The sequence below is a fragment of the Saccharomyces eubayanus genome, chromosome VII (assembly GCF_001298625.1).
Source record: "Saccharomyces eubayanus strain FM1318 chromosome VII, whole genome shotgun sequence".
NCBI lineage: Eukaryota > Fungi > Ascomycota > Saccharomycetes > Saccharomycetales > Saccharomycetaceae > Saccharomyces > Saccharomyces eubayanus.
In genome coordinates, this window is record NC_030982.1 from 222,841 (window position 1) to 243,090 (window position 20,250).

The window sequence follows — 20,250 nt, forward strand, 5'->3', positions numbered from 1 at the left end:
AAACACGAATAAAAAAACTAAACAAAAGAAAGAATTAAATGCACTTGATTTAACATAGCCCAAATGAGCGCTTTTGTTTTTCATGCCAATGCACTTGCTCTGGCTTTGATTTCATTCTGAATTATGTTCTTATCACTTTCTGGAGTTACATCAGAATCATTTTCACCAACTTCAATGGTTTTAATGTTCTTTTCTTGGGTCTTGCCTTCCATCACAACTTGTTGAACCTGTTCCTTCTGTTTGGCTCTATCTCTCATTCTTTCTTCGATGGTGCCACGAACAAGCAGTCTGTATACCGTCACTTGTCTAGTTTGACCCAATCTATGTGCTCTATCCATAGCCTGTGAGTCAATAGTAGGGTTCCAATCAGAATCATAGAATATAACTGTATCAGCAGCCGTTAAGTTAATACCTAACCCACCCGCTCTTGTACTCAAAAGAAATACAAAAATCTCTGGGTTAGTTTGCCAATCATGAACCAAATCACGACGATCTTCCAATTTCGATGAACCATCCAGTCTAATATGGTTGTACTGTTTATAGGTTAAATACTCTTCCATCAAATCCATCATTTTGGTCATTTGGAAATAAATCAGAACTCTGTGACCTTCCGCTTTCAATTTCACTAATAATTCATCCAATTTTCTTAGCTTTGCTGATTCGGTAATGAATCTATCCATAGACGGCATCGATATGTTTGATGAAAAATGCTTATTTAATGGTTCAGGGAATAATCCTGTCCTTGGAAAGCTTTCAATCGGTATTTTTTTGTTGACGTGCATGTTATATTGCGTTGCTGTCGGAATATCGGATAGTGCCTGAGTCACTATTGGGTCAAATAGATCATTGTTTATGCTGTTAGAAATGTGACTGGAACCAAGAACTTCAATAGTAATTGGAGGAGCAGAAACATTTGGATGATAACCACGTTGTATACTATTCAAGTACTCATCTTCATAGGTTAGTTGTTTGATGTTTAATAATGATGCCAATACACCTTTCGAAGGTGTATTTTTGGAAAGTCTCAATAATTCTTCAGTTTTACTTTTGACCATCAAACTATTAGGATTGTGTGGTTGGTCTGTAAATTCTATTATTTTTTTCAGTAGTGGCGTATTGGATATCCTGAAAAATTCATTCAGAGAGCTTTCTCCGGTTAATTTGGACAAGAATAAACACAATTCATAATTTATTGATGTGTTGAAAATATTGAATTTCACATTTTGTATTTTCTGAACTATATCAACGTTATTGTTATAGTTTGGTAGAATCAAATCATCATAAACTAACCTTGGTAAATTATACTTAATTGGATTCCTTGAAGAGTAAATCAGATCAGTGAATTTTCCATTCGAAATATTATTACTGCTCATACTAGAGAGGTTCATATTGCTATTGCTTACAACAGTGCTGTTATTGTTGGCCACAGATGCAGTTAGCATTGAAGTAGTTTTACCAAAAGTAGTGAAGGAAAATGGAGAATCGACGTCAGCTCTTTCAAAAAGATCTGGATGATTACAAACTTTTCTAAATTGCATGACTGCGTTGATTAAATTTTGATCGGAACCCGAACTGGAGGTTGAATTAGAGTTAGAGTCGTTTGTGGCGGCATTCTCAATGGCATCATAATTTGTAGAAATTTGAGATTTCAACACTTGGTATAACTTGGCTTGTCTTTGAGTCAAATTACATAAAACGTCGATTTCAATCTTGTCACCCAATTCGGATTGCACGTTCTTTTTCACACGTCTTAACATAAACGGCTTCAAGATCATATGCAAACGACGTAATTGCTGCTGGTTCAATTTTGTATTTGCTTCGGCATGAGATTCAATGTCCTTGGAGAACCATTCATTAAATTCATCATGAGAGTCAAAAAGGGAAGGCATGATAAAATGTAAAAGTGCCCATAATTCTTGCATACTGTTCTGGATAGGTGTACCAGTTAATAATAGTCTATTACGACAATGAAAGCTTAGCAAATTTTTCCATCTGGAAGATTGTGAAGATTTGATAGCTTGAGCCTCATCCAAGATCATGTATTGCCATTTCATTTTTTGTAAATAGTTGGCATCAGTAACGACCATTTGGTACGAAGTAATCATAACATGGAATGGAGCATTCCTATTATACCTCAAGTTTTTCCTGTCCCAAAATTTTCTCAGAACTTTACGGTCATTGGCGTTCCCCCAATACGGCAAAATTTTGAATTCAGGCAGAAATTTGGATATTTCGTTAACCCAATTATGTAGAGTGGAGGCAGGTGTGACCACCAGAAAGGGCCCCCAAATGTTATGATTTTCCGCCAAATGAGCTAGAACAGAAATAGATTGTACGGTTTTACCCAACCCCATTTCATCTGCCAAGATACCATTGATACCTTGGTCATACAGGTTGGCTAGCCAGTTCAACCCCTTCAGTTGGTATTCTTTCAAAGTGCATGCTAAAATTTTGGGTTGCTCAATAGTTATTTCACCTAAAGAGGTTGGATTTTGGAAATTCAACTCATCTTCATCGTCATCTTCATCGTCACCCCCCTGTGCGTTTGCGTGAGCATCAAATTGCTTGGCTTTCGCTCTTGTTTCAGCCAGAGCATTCGAAGCATTCTCTGCAGCTCTTTGTCTTAGTTGTTCATCATTTTCGTTATCGAAATCAATAGAGTGGAAATCATTTTTGTTTGGAACTAATGCTGAAATATCGATATTTTTATGATTTTGAGAACCATTGTTGGAAGCACCATTCCCTTCCAGTTCGTCTGTTTTGATTTTCCTTCCAATAAAATGCGAATACAGTTCTGTCTGAGTTAAGAGGAAATTTAGTTTTTTGGCTTGCCTCTTAGATTCTTTCTCTTCTTCCTCCTTCTTGGCCAGTTCCATGGCCTCCTTTTCTATTTTCTTCTTTAGGTCCCTTTCTTCACGTTCATTCTTCTTCCAGAAATTGGACATTTCTCTAATACCTCTTCTAGCTCTTGTTTGGAAATCCTTGATTTGTTTGAAGTTCTTGGATTGCCATTTTTTCGCTTCTCTAGCACAGAGTGACGAGGTTTTCCTGAAATTCGTCGATCTGATGGATTGCATTTGTTGAACCAACCTTGACATTTTTGCAGAATCTTTACGCGCCATATCTTTCCAAATGGTCGTGTAAGTGTTGTCATAGTGCCTCTGGATGGCCCGAGCTTCTTTAGCATTCATCTTCATACCATAAGTGGGCAACCCGTGTCTAGTGTTGAACTTTCTCTTGTTAGGATCATCAGCAGCGCCAACATTATTGTTGTTTAGTTTCCTTCTCTTTTGGGATTCTGGGCCGTCTTCGTCATTGTCCAAATCATTACCGTCCAAATCAACGTTGTTTTTCAAAGCCTCCTCTCTTTCTCTTTCTCTCTTGGCATCGTTGATTAATTTCTTTAACCTTTTCACATGATACTGCTTTAGAGTAATTTTTATGTTTAACTTCGAGTCAATTGGATTGTAGTCGGTGACAATACAGTTGGTGAACCTCCTCTTCTTGATCTTTTGGTGTTTGTTCTTATTACACATTTTGATAAGCTCACGTACGATTTTCGGTCTATCGCTGTCGATAGTGATATTTTTATTTATTTTCTTGGATGTTATAAGAGATAGCGAGTTCATTGACAACTTGGTAGATGACGAAGATGACGAAGACCTCTTTCTCCTCTTCTCGCCGTCAGGATTGAAGTCTTCGTCGTCATTGTCATCTTGCTCTTCAAAAGCGGCGAAGTCCTCCTCTTCAAGCTCCTCCATTTCGTCTTCTTCTTCCTCGTCATCATCGTTGTCGTTGTCGTTGTCGTCGTCGTCATCGTCATCGTCATCGTCATCATTTTCGTCGTCGTTATCGTCACCGTCACCGTCACCTTCGTTATCGTCGCCATCGACAGCCGAGACCGCATCGACATTGTCTTGTTCCTTCTTTATAGCTCTCCCCAGGGCAGCCGTGGAATCCTTCTTTTTTGATTTTTGAGCACCATTTGCATGCAAATTTTTACCATTGACGTGTTTGGTAGGGCTTTGGTCTTCCTGTTCCACCGCCTCGTCACCATCTTCCACGTCATCTTCGTCTTCGTCCTCATCTTCGTCAGCATCCTTTTCGTTGATTATGTCCGAAAGATTAGTGTTCTTGAAAGTCTGGTACTCCGACCATTCCTTGTTGATCGAACTCATATCACGGTACAGCTTCTTGAAATGCAGATCGATGGAATCACTAGTGTTGTCGAATTGCCAGTCCTTGGACTGCTGATTCCATTCAGATATCAACTCAAACTCCTGTAGATTGACAAACTTCCAGTCCTGGTAGAGCTGCTCTATCGAGTCTCTTTTCTTGATGCGATCAAACTCGCTGTTTAATCGGGACAGGTACGCCTGTCTCTTATCTAGCACTTTGCGAGGTCCAGCATCGGCTACTCCCTCATTGCCATTGCTCGTGGGAAGTTCATCCGCAGTGAGCTTTGAGAAATCAGATATGTCTTTGTCTTCCTTGTTGAGCAAAACGGCTAGCGACATGTCTATAAATGCTCTTCTGCTGTGTGTGTTGCGTTTTGCTTTGCTAGTATGAACAGGATCAGTGATTGTTCTTTGTCCTTCCTTTTCCTTTGCCTCTTCCTCTTGTTCTTCTCACTTCACTTTTTCTGTTTTACCCGTAAACACGTTACACCGTACGCTCCCACTTAAATGCCACACACTTAAATTCCGATTCGATTCGATTCCGAGTTTGACTTCGTCTTCGTCTCCTTTTCCTTTTCCTTTTTTTCCCACCACTTCGTGCAGTTGCACTTGCCTCTCCCACTCTGTCTTTTTTTTTTCCCATTTAGCTTCTTCTTTGGCGTCCAACAAGAGACCACGTTGGGTACACCCAAGGGGGCACGCTCTTGCAGCACCGTCAACTCATACTTGCACTTGCACTTGCACGTAAATACACATACATACATAAACATATATTAACTAAATAGCCTCTTTAAGAGGCGGCACAAGGTCTGTACCATGGCGGCAGGCATACAAGACAGCGCTGGGCCCGGATCCAAGCACTGGACAAGCTTGCACGAGGCAAATTCCACCATGGAGTTTTCTCCCGTCTTCTGTTGTAACTAACTCTTGCTCTCTTGGCGATTGTTCGCCCTTTGTAGCACAACGACCTCTTCTTTTTCACCTTTCACGTGGATATTTTTCAGCGCCCACGGTCTTTTCCGTTTTGCGCTGCCTCTTTTTCCACCGATTCTGGTGGTGACTAATCGCCAACGAAGCACGCAATTGGTATTTAGCACAGGCTCTCGGCGAGCCTGTGCAGGTTGGATGCTCGTGGGACATCGTAGCATAGCATAGTACAGTATAGTATAGCTTAATACAGCACAGAAGTATGTCGACATTTGGAAAGCTGTTCCGTGTCACCACGTATGGTGAATCGCATTGCAGGTCCGTCGGATGCATTGTCGACGGTGTGCCCCCAGGAATGTCATTGACTGAAGAGGACATCCAGCCGCAGTTAACCAGAAGAAGACCGGGTCAGTCTAAGCTGTCAACTCCCAGGGACGAGAAGGACCGAGTGGAAATTCAGGCCGGTACCGAGTTCGGCAAGACGTTGGGAACGCCCATCGCCATGATGATCAAGAATGAGGACCACAGACCCCACGACTACTCTGATATGGATAAGTTCCCCAGACCCTCTCATGCGGACTTCACCTACTCCGAGAAGTACGGGATCAAGGCCTCGTCCGGTGGTGGTAGAGCGTCCGCCAGAGAGACGATTGGACGTGTCGCTTCTGGTGCGATTGCTGAGAAGTTCTTGGCTCAAAATTCTAACGTTGAGATCGTAGCGTTTGTCACCCAGATCGGTGAAATTAAGATGAACAGAGATACTTTCGACCCTGAATTCCAGCGCCTGTTGAACACCATCACCAGGGAGAAGGTGGACTCCATGGGCCCCATTAGATGTCCGGACGCTTCAGTGGCTGGATTAATGGTCAAGGAAATCGAGAAGTACAGGGGAAACAAGGACTCCATTGGTGGTGTTGTCACCTGTGTGGTGAGAAACTTGCCCACCGGTCTTGGTGAGCCATGTTTCGACAAGTTGGAAGCCATGCTGGCTCACGCCATGCTGTCCATCCCAGCATCCAAGGGGTTCGAGATCGGCTCGGGTTTCCAAGGTGTCTCTGTACCAGGGTCCAAGCACAACGACCCATTCTACTTCGAAAAAGAAACCAACAGGTTGAGAACAAAGACTAATAACTCTGGTGGTGTGCAAGGTGGTATCTCCAACGGTGAAAACATCTACTTCTCCGTCCCATTCAAGTCCGTAGCCACAATTTCCCAAGAACAAAAAACTGTCACTTATGATGGTGAAGAGGGTGTCCTGGCTGCCAAAGGTAGACATGACCCTGCCGTGACTCCAAGAGCCATCCCTATTGTCGAAGCCATGGCCGCCCTAGTGTTGGCCGATGCCCTCTTGATCCAAAAGTCAAGAGAGTTCTCCAGATCCGTGGTTCATTAAAAAGATGAAGGCAACTACATCACGTTTTTTAACTATATTTATCTGTATACATACAAGGAATAGAAAACACGTTTTTTATTATCAGTTTTTTGATTTTCGTATCGGTTGGATTATACTATATATTAGATATACAAAATTTTTTATATTGAATTATTCTTTTCTGTTACTTTATAGGATCACGGAAACTAATAAAAAGCTTATAAATCTTCAGTAATGAAACCCTTGTGAGAGACATAGATACCATCCAAAAACTTACGGATATCCTTGTTTCTGACACGACAGATTTGTTGCAAGTCAGCAGCGTTTTGGGAAACGTCTTCGACGGAGTTACCAGATAAAACGATTTCATCCTTAACGTTGGTGGAGAATTCAATGGCAACACCATCTCTGATTGGGACGTTTCTGATCTTCTTGTCACCCAAGAAGTTTCTGATTTCGATGAACTTAGCACCTTCCTTTTCAATAACGTTGACGTTGATTGGGAAATGCGCGTAAACGTATCTCATCTTGTACTTGTAACCCTTAGTGACACCAGTGATCATGTTGTCAACCAAAGACTTGACAGTTCTCAAAGCAGCAACGTGCTTTCTGTCACCGTTGTGGACAGTGACCTTGATCAATTCGTTGCTGATCTTGTTGAAAGTGACATCAATGTGCTTCAAGTTCTTGTTCAAAGTACCTCTTGGACCTTCGACCTTGACGATTCTGGACTTGATGCTAACAGTAACACCTGCTGGAACGTTAATTTGTTGTTCAGTTTGGATGTATTTCATGATTGACTTCTGGTATGGTTCCCTTTCTCCTTCAAATGGAATATACACATTATTATTTCATCAAGTAACTAAATAAAAAGAAAGTCTACTACTATACACTATACGCGCCTGTGTCGCACTGCCTCTGACCTGTGCACTACCTGCTCCTCCGCATGCAATCCCATATTGCGATGATGGGCGGGATCTTGAAAATTTCACCGCTCCTTCGCGTCGGTGAAATTCTCCAAAAAAAATATCTAGTCAACTCTAGGAAAAACCAGAAAACAATTCTCAAAATTCTAAACTGGTAAATATTGCACCCACACATTTTCAAAAAACAGTCTCGAAACAATCCACTAACTAGAAACAGCAAATAAGTGTGGCACAGGTTCTTTATGCAACATCTTTTTCACTTCTTATTTTTTTGTTCTCACATACCCTTTTTTTCGATATGAGATGGGAGTTTGCTTCTCATCTTGATGATCAAGTAGCTTAACACCATAACATTCGAAACCAACTCTGCCACGATAAGCGACACGAACCCCACGATCATATAACTGTAAGTGGCTTCGTTCAGGTTTCGCCTATCGCTTTCCATTTGCAAGAGCTCGGTGTCGCCTACCATTGTGAATATACCGTCGGAGACATTTTTCAATGCTTGTGCAACTTGCGGAGTCATTTGCTTGGCCAAATGCGACAGCATGTCTGGATTGAGTTCATCGTTATGGGTCATCCTTATCGTCACTGATTTTTCGGTGTCTATCGCGCTCCATGATCCGTCGTAAACCAGATTTATGAAACACACCAAGAACTCATCGCTGTTTTCAGGGTTGACCTCGATGACCGACATCCCACTTGCCAGGTTTTTCTTGCTTCTCAATAAGTCACCGTTCCTGTTGTTAAAGATGCCAAAGTCCAGCGATTGCTTCCCGCGGTCGTGGCTGGTCCCGCCGAACCTGTTCGAATCGGTTTCCTCTTGCAACACATCCATCACGTGGATTTCAAACACAACTTCTTCGGACATGTGGTCCATGGCCGCATCGAACACCATACAGAACTCCCCCTCGGATGCGCTCATGCTGGAGCTGTACGCAAAGTCTTCGTACGGGGCGGCTTCCCTTAGTGACGAGCGCTTGATGGGCGGCAGCTTGAACGATAGAACGTTGTTGAAAATGGGCATGTAAACTTCTCTGGCACTTACATCGCTGCTCAACTCCGCATTAACAACAAACAGCAGACTGAGTAAAAGAAATAATCGGTCCAACAAATAAGGCCTGCTGCTCATCTGCCATCCTCGAAATATCATTCGGCTTTTTTCTTGTATTTCTTTGATTCGAGCGATTTTCAAAGGCTCTTCTTCTTCCATGTGACCAAAACGACACAGAGAACCCAGGTCTTAGGAAGGCCGGGGACAGGAACAAAAGAGGGCAAAAACCAAACACTTTTCCGTAAGTGTCTTTTAAGTATCAAAATGTGCGGCTTACTTTTCTAAATTATAACTAATTTCAGCCTTGCTATGCTGTGCTTCTTTTTTCTTCATTCTGAATTGCCAACGAACGACTTAGGGTGCTCTTCTTATGCCCATCCCCACATAATCATGCATACTATTAACTTAACTTGCCTTGTATTGGTTACCGCCGCGGATCCCCGGAAAAAAGCCTTAATTTTCTTCAGTAGGGTTAATGCATTAAAAGGATAGGTTATATGCAAATAATATAGGGTTGTCTTTTCGGGTAAAGTGGTGGATAGATAGGGTATTTTTGTAGTCGAAAAGCCCTAACTTAATGATCAATTGAAAATAAAAGAACAACTATAATGGCAGTAGTAGTGGAAGTACTAGTAGACGTATGCGGGGAAACTTAGGGGTTCATACCAAGGGTCCGTATATAGGTGCGTCAGACCAGTATAAGAATGTTGAATGACATTGAGGATTTACTGAATATTGACGACAAGATTGAACAAGTCCGAAATGATAGAGACCAGCTGGCATCTAAATTGCAAGGCCTAAAGCAATCGATGGCCAGCAAGGATACGGAAGTGGCTCGTTTGGAAGTCATAGCACAGGATATCATTGAGACAGGTGCAGATGTCAGTGGACTGGAACGTTTGCAGGCGAAGTACGGGAACTTGAGAATCTTGGATGAACTGAAAAATATCGTGGCTCAACAAACGCAGCTACAAGCTAGTACAGATCAATTAGACGGATTCGATCATCAGCTCGATGAGTTGGCCCAACAGTCCCTGGACCAATTCACTTTTGATGACGTAGAGGCCCTAAATTCAAAGCTGAGAGACGCTTTTGCCGCTGCTCCTCAAAGGGATGGATCTGACTTCCAGTCTGCCATTTATGACGAGCTCAAGTCGAAGGTCATCGACAAATATAATGACGAAATTTTACGGAATTTGGCTACTAAGTGGACTGAAACGTTTGACCAGGAGTTGTTGGAAGCGCAGTGGGATACGTCAAAATTTGTGTCCACATCGGCCATCTCGGTCAAGCATCTAAGAGAAACTTCGTCAAAGCTTTACAAGTTGAGCCAACTTTACCTATCTGTAGAGGGGGAGGAAACACATGATGACCTCAATGCGCCTTTACACCTACAATCAACGAATAGTCGGAATGTTGTACTGTGGAATTTCAAATCGCTCGCCAATAATTTCAATGTTCGGTTTACCTACCATTTCCATACCACATCCTCCAAGATCGAAACATACTTCCAGTTTTTAAACGATTACCTGACAGAGAATCTGTTCAAGTGCATCAACATTTTCCACGATGACACTCAAGGCTTAACAAAGCCAATCATTCATGAACAGTTTATCAATTACGTTTTGCAGCCTATAAGAGACAAAGTGAAATCCACCCTATTCCAAAATGATTTGAAGACTTTGATTGTCCTAATTTCCCAAATTTTGGCCACCGATAAAAATTTATTAACCTCGTTCCATTACCATGGACCAGGGTTAGTATCATTAATTTCTGACGAAATATGGGAAAAATGGATCAACTATGAAGTTGAAACAGCTAATAGACAATTCATCAATATAACCAAAAATCCGGAGGATTTCTCAAAATCCTCTTTGAATTTCGTGAAGTTAATCAACAAGATTTACGATTATTTGGAACCATTTTATGATTTGGATTTTGACTTGCTAGTAAGATATAAACTCATGACTTGCTCGTTGATCTTTATGAACTTGACGTCATCCTACCTCGACTACATCTTAGCTGTGGATTCTTTGAATGAGACAAGAACTAAAGAGCAAGAATTGTACCAAACCATGGCTAAACTGCAACATGTCAATCTAGTGTACAAAAAAATCAGATCTCTATCTGAGAATTTTATCTTCATTCAGCTAGCTGACATTGTCAATACCACGGAATCTAAGAAGTACAACTCTTTATTTCAAAATGTGGAAAACGATTACGAAAAGGTTATGAACACAGATATGCAAAATTCAATTGTCCATAGGATTCAAAAATTGCTGAAGGAAACGCTTCGAAATTACTTCAAGATTGCAACGTGGTCGACACTAGAAATGCCTGTCGATGAATATGATGATGATAATGATGACGGCGCCACTGTACCAAGTGCTGAATTGGTGAATCCAATAAACGTTTTAACAAGATTAATCAACAAGCTAGATTCATTAGATATCCCATTACCTATATTTTTGAAGGTTAAAAACGAACTGTTGAATGTCATTGTCAATTATTTCATAGAGTCAATCTTAAAGTTGAACAAATTCAACCTAAATGGTTTGAACCAGTTTCTACACGATTTTGAATCTTTAAAGAACGTTTTAAGCTTACCACCACACGCCATCAACCATAAATCTATGAGTTTACACGAACTTATAAAAATATTGAAAATAAAATACGATCGAAACAATCAGCAGCTCCTAGATCCAGAATATATCAAAATGGGTGATTTCGCATCTTTAAGAGAAATATACTCTGTCAAGTACCTAAGAGACACGGAGATCCAGGACGCACTTTACAGAATTATATATGGTAATATAATATAAGTCATAGGAAGAGAATACCGACAATGCATAAATTATTCCAATAATAACTCCAGTTTATTCTATAAATTATAAATAAGTACATATATACTTATCATTGAACCAAGTCACTATTCATTTCTTCAAAACGAAGAATCTCATCATTGGGATCCTCCGGAGTATTCCCTCTGTCGGTCATAGCACTGAAGCCTCTTTTAGCCAGCGCTTCTACTATTTCCCCCACAGTAGATATCATCCCTGTAGGACCTTCATCAAAGACGCCGTTTGTTTCCACTTTATTCAACCATTCATATTCTTTGGGAATGCTTTCCACCTTCTCATATTTATTTGCTCCCTCATTTGTTGCCTTTTGAATGGCTTCAATATCTTGAGGAAAACAATTGTCGTCACCGTCACCGTCACTGTCTCCGTCATCACCGTTAAAATGGACATCTATTAAATGATCGATTACGGGCCATCCGTACGCGTTAGGAAACTTTCTTCGAACTATGATATTATTATGAGCGTCCGGTTTCAAAGCGACGACAACCTTTCTCCATGACATCCCCGTGTGCCATCTTCTAGCAATAGTTTCTTCTAGATTCCGGTATTTTGCACGTTCTTTCTTTCTTGCAAAAAAAGCTTGGAGAAGAATATTCTTTTTATCGAAGAATCCATCCTCGATATTGAATTTAGATTGCGGAATATCATCCTCTGTATATATTTTGTCATGAATAATCACAGGATCTCTAGAGTCTGGATCCATTATATATGCTTTTTCAGGTAATGGCGGCAATAGAATTGAACTTGCGGATTCAAAAAAAGAAACTTTAGGAATCTTTGAACCTTCTTCTGTAGGAAATTTTTGTGGCGCCCATATACTCAGCATTTTAGTCAAAGGTGAAATAAAATTCTTATTGAAGAAATCTCGGTTTTCGTTTACCGTAACATTGTTCATCGGAGGGGGTTTTTTGCTATTCTCTTTAATCTTCTGTAGTTGTTCCAAAATATCATCATAGTCTAAAAATAACAGTGATGCTGTATACAGTGGTACAATTCCGTCATTGATGGCGTTTGCATATACGGTTCTTCTTTTAAATCTACGCAGGATCCCTGTTAACGGTTCACCAGACAACAAATATATCAGTGGCCTCCCCCCCTCGGATTCATTTTCCAAACCCAAATCTTGACCCGTCTTACCGATAACCCCAAATGATAGCAGTACTTTGATATAAGCAGGATTATCTGTAACAATACCTAAAAGTGGTGAGGCTAAAGTTATGAAATTTATTGGTTTTACTTTCTGGAAAAACCAAGGGTAAACCTCGTAGATGTATGCAATTGAAAAAGCTTGGATCAGGCCGCCCAATGAATGTCCTATAAAGGAAATCTTGCAGACTGATTCATCGTACAGTTCTTGGATAATGTATTCGGCTAGGCGAGTACCTAAGTACTTAACTCCCTTCTCAGTTTGACAGACGTTCCCCCTGTAACCCTTTACGACTATTTGCTCATTAGGATAGTTTTTCTGGGATTTGTATACTTGTTCCATGATATAAACTAGATCCGTAGACACATTAGAGTGCAAACCATGAGTTAAAAGCACGAGATGCTTCTTTCTTTTCGGAGTTGTGATTTGAACAGGAAGGTTCCATAAATCCAAGGTTGTAAGCCTGTTTACTGTTAACTTAGGGCTATAGGAGCCCAAATAAGACGGCAGATCGTGTGGATTTTCTACTGACTCTCTGGTTGTGCCAACTGTGACTTCGTATGTAATGTTTGTGTTCGTAGTAAACAATATTTGGCTCATGATATCTGCAATCCATATGTACTGCTGCCTTATGTTATGTACTGAAAGTTCAGCAACGAAATCTTGTTGAGCCTGTACGTTCGGTTCAAATTTGGGGTAGTCCACTGAAGCTATTATTTTTTGAGAATGGTGATACTCGGCAGTCTTAACATCGCAATACAGCATGAAGGGACCCATGAGATACGCAGCTCTGTACGACAGCGGGTTCATGTTCCTTACTTTTAGCCATAAAGAGTCTAAATTCAAATCTGAGGGGATCGCTTCACCTTCATATAGATTATAAGTAATGACATATCTCTCTAGCTCACCTACCTTCACCGAGGACTTGTAGTGAAACAGAATTTCATTGGTTAGCGTAAGAGACATCCTTGAACGCCACACGCTATTTGTATTCATATGCCTTAACTGTTGAGGGCGTATGATTAACTTTAGCTATATTTTACGTATTTCGGGCTTCCATTGTTCTGCGCCATTTGAGAACTAGCGCACACAATAGAAAAGAAGAAATACAAAAGAATTAATTACAATTTAATATTTACATGATACAGAAATACACTTAGTTAGCTATTTGCTAGCAGATCTTTCGCTCTTTCGGTACTGTCGTAGTTAGCCATGGCCTCGATGACTTCATCCAATCTTTCCCCGGATAATACGCCTGGCAGGTCCAATAACGTGAACCCGCATCTGTGGTCAGTGATTCTGTTCTGTGGGAAATTGTACGTTCTGATTTTATCAGACCTATTCGTGCTCGAAACCTGACTCTTTCGAGCATTTCTTTCTTTTTCTTCCTTTTCTAACCTTTCCTTTTCCGCAAGTCTTGCTCTTAAGATTGTAAACGCCTTAGCTTTGTTTTTATGTTGCGATCTTTCGTCTTGCATGGAAACAACGATACCTGAGGGGATGTGGGTTAATCTGACCGCAGAATCTGTGGTATTCACATGCTGCCCCCCTTTGCCACTTGCACGCATGATGTCAATTCTAATTTCACCTGGTTTGAATGTTCTTTCATAGGCATCAATGGATTTGGCAGATTCGTCGCCCATCTGGGGTAGTACAATCACGGCCGCTGTGGATGTATGCGTCCTTCCCTTGGTCTCTGTACTGGGGATTCTTTGTACTCTATGAACGCCTGCTTCAAACCTCAATCGATCATAAGATCCAGGTTCTTCGATACTAAGAATAGCATCGATAATGCCTGATCCACTTTCGTTTTCGTTTTTCGATATAATTTGATATTTCCAATTTTTGTTATTAGCATAGCCAATATACATATCCAACAAGTCTTGAGCAAAAATCATGGCCTCGATTCCGCCTACCCCTGGTCGAAGTTCTAACAAGCTTGGCTTCTCTGCAAACGGATGTGGCGGAAGAAGTTTGTTTATTAGTCTTGACGAAGTTGTTTCATATTTCGGGACCAGCTCCATGTATTCTTGTTCAGCCTCGGCCCTTAATGATGGATCGGACGCGATCATCTCTTTTAGACCTTTCAATTCACTTAGCTTTTCCTTGTATTCACTAAATGTGTCGGTTAGGGCCGATAACTTGGCATGATGCTTCTGCTTATTCACGTCGAAGTGAATGCCGCTAGAGAGATCCTTATCGAGTTCCCTTAGTTCAGTCTCATACTTCTCAGCCTGTTTAACGAGCAGTGGGGATAGCTCCGAGTACTGTGTTGTGATGTTCTCATTGCTTTGGGAGTTGGAAGCACTTGATGTCAATCGTACAAGCAAGGGCGAGTTATATCTTAACGAAATACCCTTGGCTATCGGCCTTGGGAGGAACTGGAACTTTGAAAGCCACATTCCTGCATTAATGGGATATACAACTGCTTTTTATAATCTTGTAAATTCGTTTGGTGTGAAGCGTTGTATTATCACTCGCCATTAACATTTTGTATTTCACTGTCCGAGCGAGCAAATCCTTATGGCAGAGGTATTTTATATTCTACTACAATTATTATTACAGAGGCCACAAGTCAGATAGTAACTTATGTGGTTCAAGATGATTTATTTATCCCGCAAGATACATATCTATATGTTATGTGCTTGAATGTTGCATTCACTATGTTGTGCTAAATAAAAGTGTTAATGATTATGTTGCTCCTTCAAGCACTAAAGGGTTTCTGGTTCAATTCTATAATAGACCATGCTTGGAGAATAAACAGGTACATTCAGCTTTTTACTACCGACATATCTTTAAGATCAAAAGGTAGTTTATAGTAAACAATTATGTCACCTGATCTTCTTGAATCCCAATGAGCAAGGGAGTTGAAAAACCTATTGTATTCGACATACGACGAATCCTTCAGAAAATCTTTTAGGTAAGTGTTTTCCATGTGCTCGAAAACAACCAAATATGTTGGCCATTCATGGCTAAATATCTTGTCTGGGCTTCTTAGGTTTTTACGGAATATCGGTGGGAAGTTTCTATAGATGAATTTGGGTATGTCTTCATACAAATGGTCACTTTCGTCCATATAAACCTCAAGCTTCGAAGAGGCTTTTGGGTCTTCAAGTAGGTGCAATGGAGGATCGCAAGTAATTGACCACAGATCTGAAATATCATTCCTGTGTAGATAACTTTGACCCGGTGTCGAATGACAGGGCATTATAAATCCCAAGCTATCTATTTCTGGCTCTTCGTGCAGAAACTTCATGACTTCGATGGACCCTGATTCGTGGAATGTATTTAACAGTAACGCAGCAAACACTGATATAAAGGGAACGAGCCAGAGCAGAAGTTTTAAGCTGGTCAGCTTGTTTCGATACTCCGTACTAAGTCTTGATAAACCAAACGATGATATTAATATAAAGAGCGGCTGTAATGGAAAGATGAACCTAAATTCTTTATGAGGTAAGCTAGAGTATACTATTAGGTTCAACAAAATAGTACAATTAACCTGGAAAAATGGATTTAAGTACCAGTTGGGAAACTTTTTCCTGCTGAGCTGGGAAAAAAATCCAAATATGAAAATAGGAATAGATGCGCCTAGTATAATGGGCAGACTTTGCAAAATATGGAAATGCCAGGGAGCCACCCCATAAAATTTCGCTAATGGTGTTGTAAAATTGAATTTTAGAAAGCGGAAGATCGGGAAGGTCAGTTCCCTATAAAAATACATATCAATAATGGTATTCGCAAGGAATACTAGCGAAAACGATCGAATGACTTTCGATAGTGTGACAGACAGTAAGTGATACTGCTTCTTGGACACCAAATTTAGCAGCAGGAAAAGGCCGGGAACTATCCAGATGAGCCCATTGCTAGGCCTTTGCAAACATGCCAAAAATGCAAAAATAAGCGCTTTTGTGAACGATGACTCTTTCACCCTTTGCCCCCCTGTCCAATCCCAATGATAAAGCGCAATAGAGGTGAGCACCATTTCAAAAGAGTTGATAAATGTCCTCGAAATAAAAAAGCAATTGAAAAAGTTAGTTAGGCTTAGAAGTAGGGCAAATTTCGTAATTTCCGACAAACCACTAAGTCCCTTATCTTCCTTCTCGTCCTTTTTCTTATCAAGTGTCAGTAAATAGATTTTCTGAACAAATCTTATGATATAATATTCTCCAGTGGATGCTAGTACAGCCATGACAATTTTTGGTGCATATATCACGCCGTAGTATTCAAATGACCGTGAGGCATCCAAAGGAAGTCTCTGTAAGTCTTGTGCAATCTGCCAGGTTAATTCATAATTTGGTAAGAGTAGAATAAGTAAATCGGAACCTATAGTTGAAAAAGCTTTAAGGGTGTAATGGAGAATTATTGCCGATAGTGAAACCAATCTGTAGGTTAGCTCAAAGATCATCGGAAACATATAGCTACGAACTCCAAATTTCCATTCCCAAGTGAGTTCCCCGTATTTAAAGGCTTTCCAGTGCGCAGGCTCCAACGCTTGCCAAAACTCATCTGCCTGAAAGAAGGTTCTTGTCAAGGCTGCGTTCAGCACTCTGAAAGCTAGGAATATCCAAAAGATTGGAGCTCTTCTAACTTCTTGCTTCGTTCTATTGGATTTTCGAGGCATTTTGAACAAGTGGTGCGCTTAGTTGCTCAATTCTTTCTTATTTCGACAGCTCTTTCCTTTTTTGTTCGTGATTGTAATAATGAAAGGCTTAAATTTCACACACCTTAAAACCTCGCCTTTTCCGCATTATATCGATCTCTCTTACACTTTGTAAGGATGACTGAAATAAGCTATCGAGTAAGTGGCGAACGCTATAACCCAGTTGAAGTGGCTTTCCAAGCATACGAATTTAAAATATGTTAAACTTCACTGGTCAAACGAGGAGAAGGAATGTCAATTTAGGAAATAGAACTCGAAATACAAAAAAGGATTTACTGGAAAAGACTAAAAGGGAGCGAGAAAGAAGAGCCCAAGATAAACTTAAAGAGGACGCAAGTAGAACTATTCAAAAGTATGTTAGAAGACATTTTGCAAACGTGAGATTTTTCAAGACAGCTTTTACGAATGTGCAACTAGTTCATATGATACCAGCTTACGGGGGCAAATTGATCAATTATATTTCCCGAGATGATCTGCAACAATTACTGATCCTATCTCATGATTTCTTGTCCACCTACCCTAGCCCTTTGGGTAATTCACAGCTATTGAGTTTGTTAAAGCTATATCAAGATGATACACTAGTGATGCAAACTATAAGCGATTTAAACATGAACTACCCAACCATTGACGAGTTTTTAGACAGTGTATCGACCTTTTTGCGCCAAACTTCCGTATYAAGTTATTCTGTGACTTTAAAGCTAGCAGATATTATAGAGATGTGGGGAGTAATGGACACAAATGCTTCGCTAAATATTTTTTCAATACCAATAGGACGCTATGAAGAGCAACCATTTGCATTAGATTTCTACTGCCTTCTCGCAGAAAGAAATCTTCTGCCCAAATATATCGACTCAGACCCGACATTATGGGATAACATGGCGAAGGCATATTCACATTCCAGGGAAACCGGTCAAAAAAATATTGCAAAACTGCTCATCCCTAATTTCAGTCACTATGTTTCTTCATCAATCTTGCCTAATGACAACGACTACGTATTAAAGTTTTATGAAAAGGCATTTATAGATGAAGTGATAACTGCTACAAAAGACTATGTTTCCGACGAAGGCCACGTTAGAAACCTAATGCGTTATATTGCAAGTTCTCCCAATCAAAGTTGTAAGAACTCCGTTCTGATCACTTTACTTTCAAATAAGAACTTTGTCAGAAGACTCTCGTGGGAATTCTTTCACACCAAGTTCAGTGCTACCAAAACGGAAGCTAATCCGCTCTTTTCAGTTTTAGCACAATTAATCGACATGCACCTTTTGATATCGACTGATCGGGAATTATTGGATCATGAGTCAGTAATACCTATTGAAGAGTTGAAAAAATTCACATCTATTTTGAAGGATTTTTCCTTTCGACAATATTGGGAATTACTTGAAACGGAAAGAAACCTCATGTTGAGGGAGGCAGTACCCCTTTTAAACAAAATATACGAAAGAGACTCTAGGTTGCACTTTTTATCCACAGAAGATAGTTCAGCTTATTGGGAAAACTCTGACAAACAGTTTTTGAATTTGAGATTTTATGAAGAACTGCAAGAGTACGAAGATTTGTATAGAGAACGTTTAGAACAAGAGGAGGAGGAGGAGGAGAACATGGAAAAGGACTTGGATTTTGGGACTGAAAGGCGCTCGTTCAAGTCTTTACTATTGAATAAAATGAAAAAGAGGCTCAAGTCGTCATTACGTTTTCGGAAATTGGAAATCCTTTTAGATTTACCGTTCTTTATTCCTTTTGAAGAAAGAGTGGACTTGTTTTACATGTTCATTGCACTTGACAAAAGACGATTATCTTTAGATGATGATCACAGCCTAATGAATACGTTTGCACCTTGGGCTTCGACTGGTATGAGAAAACAGTCTGCTATTATTTCCAGAGAAAATGTTTTAGATGATGCCTTTAACGCGTTTAACTCTATAGGAGAAAGGTTCAAAGCATCATTAGATGTTACATTTGTCAATGAATTTGGCGAAGAGGCTGGTATTGATGGTGGTGGTATCACTAAAGAATTTTTGACTAATGTAACTGAAGAAGGGTTTAAAGATTCAAAGCACGAATTATTTCAAACAAACGATCATTATGACTTGTATCCTTCCGTCGTATATGACGCTTCGAAACTAAAATATATATGGTTCCTCGGAAAGATTGTAGGCAAGTGTCTATATGAACATGTTTTGATAGATGTGTCTTTTAGTGATTTCTTCTTAAAGAAATTGCTGAACTACTCGAACGGATTCTTATCTTCCTTTTCAGATCTCGGAAGTTATGATTCAGTACTGTACAGTAATTTGGTCAAATTATTGAATATGTCCGCAGAAGAAATCAAATCTTTGGATTTAACGTTTGAAATCGATGAGCCCAACAGCCCTGCGAAAGTGGTTGATCTGATTCCGAATGGTTCGAAAACATATGTTACGAAAGACAATGTTTTATTGTACATTACTAAAGTAACAGACTACAAATTAAATAGGAGATGTTTCAAACCTGTTTCAGCGTTTCACGGAGGATTAAGTGTAATTATTGCTCCACACTGGATGGAAATGTTTAATTCTATAGAATTACAAATGTTGATATCAGGTGAAAGAGACAATATTGATTTAGGTGACTTAAAAGCTAACACGGAATACGGGGGCTATACGGAGGACGATCAGACAATTGTGGACTTTTGGGAGGTTTTGAATACGTTCAAGTTTGAAGAGAAACTGAGCTTCTTAAAATTTGTCACATCCGTTCCTCAGGCTCCGTTACAGGGATTCAAGGCATTGGATCCAAAATTCGGTATAAGAAATGCTGGGACAGAAAAATTTAGGCTTCCTACAGCGTCAACTTGCGTTAATTTGTTGAAGCTTCCAGATTACAGAAATAAAAAAGTTTTGAAAGAAAAGTTATTGTACGCAATAAATTCGGGAGCTAGGTTCGATTTATCATAATTATTAGGAAGCTGGAAGCAGTAGTAATATTATATGTAGTTTTTTAGATTCTTATACACCATGGAGAAAGAAACTATTCATATAAATGCAAACACTATTTTAGATTTTGTTTTAGTTTGAGTCATTTCAAGGCTATGACATCGTCAGAGCAGATAAAGTAAAAGAAATCAAAAAGAATGAAGCAAGAAC

At 39.9% G+C, this 20,250-nt stretch overlaps 9 protein-coding genes across 9 annotated transcripts; 3 read left to right on the top strand and 6 right to left on the bottom strand.

Moving 5' to 3' along the window:
* Positions 1-80: 80 nt before the first annotated feature.
* Positions 81-4,517, bottom strand: INO80 (chromatin-remodeling ATPase INO80; the record flags this gene model as incomplete). The annotated part of the gene is made up of 1 exon (XM_018364992.1): positions 81-4,517. The coding sequence occupies one exon, from the start codon at positions 4,515-4,517 to the stop codon at positions 81-83; it is 4,437 nt and encodes a 1,478-aa protein (XP_018222092.1).
* Positions 4,518-5,367: 850 nt separating this feature from the next.
* Positions 5,368-6,498, top strand: ARO2 (bifunctional chorismate synthase/riboflavin reductase [NAD(P)H] ARO2; the record flags this gene model as incomplete). Its single annotated transcript, XM_018364993.1, has 1 exon — positions 5,368-6,498. The coding sequence occupies one exon, from the start codon at positions 5,368-5,370 to the stop codon at positions 6,496-6,498; it is 1,131 nt and encodes a 376-aa protein (XP_018222093.1).
* A 197-nt stretch (positions 6,499-6,695) lies between these two features.
* RPL9A (60S ribosomal protein uL6) lies at positions 6,696-7,271 on the bottom strand (the record flags this gene model as incomplete). Its single annotated transcript, XM_018364994.1, has 1 exon — positions 6,696-7,271. One exon carries the CDS (start codon positions 7,269-7,271, stop codon positions 6,696-6,698), a length of 576 nt encoding a protein of 191 aa, XP_018222094.1.
* A 409-nt stretch (positions 7,272-7,680) lies between these two features.
* Positions 7,681-8,616, bottom strand: RRT6 (Rrt6p; the record flags this gene model as incomplete). The annotated part of the gene is made up of 1 exon (XM_018364995.1): positions 7,681-8,616. The coding sequence occupies one exon, from the start codon at positions 8,614-8,616 to the stop codon at positions 7,681-7,683; it is 936 nt and encodes a 311-aa protein (XP_018222095.1).
* A 545-nt stretch (positions 8,617-9,161) lies between these two features.
* Positions 9,162-11,279, top strand: TIP20 (Tip20p; the record flags this gene model as incomplete). Its single annotated transcript, XM_018364996.1, has 1 exon — positions 9,162-11,279. One exon carries the CDS (start codon positions 9,162-9,164, stop codon positions 11,277-11,279), a length of 2,118 nt encoding a protein of 705 aa, XP_018222096.1.
* A 91-nt stretch (positions 11,280-11,370) lies between these two features.
* ROG1 (putative lipase ROG1) lies at positions 11,371-13,461 on the bottom strand (the record flags this gene model as incomplete). Its single annotated transcript, XM_018364997.1, has 1 exon — positions 11,371-13,461. One exon carries the CDS (start codon positions 13,459-13,461, stop codon positions 11,371-11,373), a length of 2,091 nt encoding a protein of 696 aa, XP_018222097.1.
* A 164-nt stretch (positions 13,462-13,625) lies between these two features.
* Positions 13,626-14,867, bottom strand: MRF1 (Mrf1p; the record flags this gene model as incomplete). The annotated part of the gene is made up of 1 exon (XM_018364998.1): positions 13,626-14,867. The coding sequence occupies one exon, from the start codon at positions 14,865-14,867 to the stop codon at positions 13,626-13,628; it is 1,242 nt and encodes a 413-aa protein (XP_018222098.1).
* A 368-nt stretch (positions 14,868-15,235) lies between these two features.
* Positions 15,236-17,086, bottom strand: GPI10 (putative glycosylphosphatidylinositol-alpha 1,2 mannosyltransferase; the record flags this gene model as incomplete). Its single annotated transcript, XM_018364999.1, has 1 exon — positions 15,236-17,086. One exon carries the CDS (start codon positions 17,084-17,086, stop codon positions 15,236-15,238), a length of 1,851 nt encoding a protein of 616 aa, XP_018222099.1.
* A 236-nt stretch (positions 17,087-17,322) lies between these two features.
* On the top strand, positions 17,323-20,061 carry HUL5 (ubiquitin-ubiquitin ligase HUL5; the record flags this gene model as incomplete). The annotated part of the gene is made up of 1 exon (XM_018365000.1): positions 17,323-20,061. The coding sequence occupies one exon, from the start codon at positions 17,323-17,325 to the stop codon at positions 20,059-20,061; it is 2,739 nt and encodes a 912-aa protein (XP_018222100.1).
* Positions 20,062-20,250: the final 189 nt, after the last annotated feature.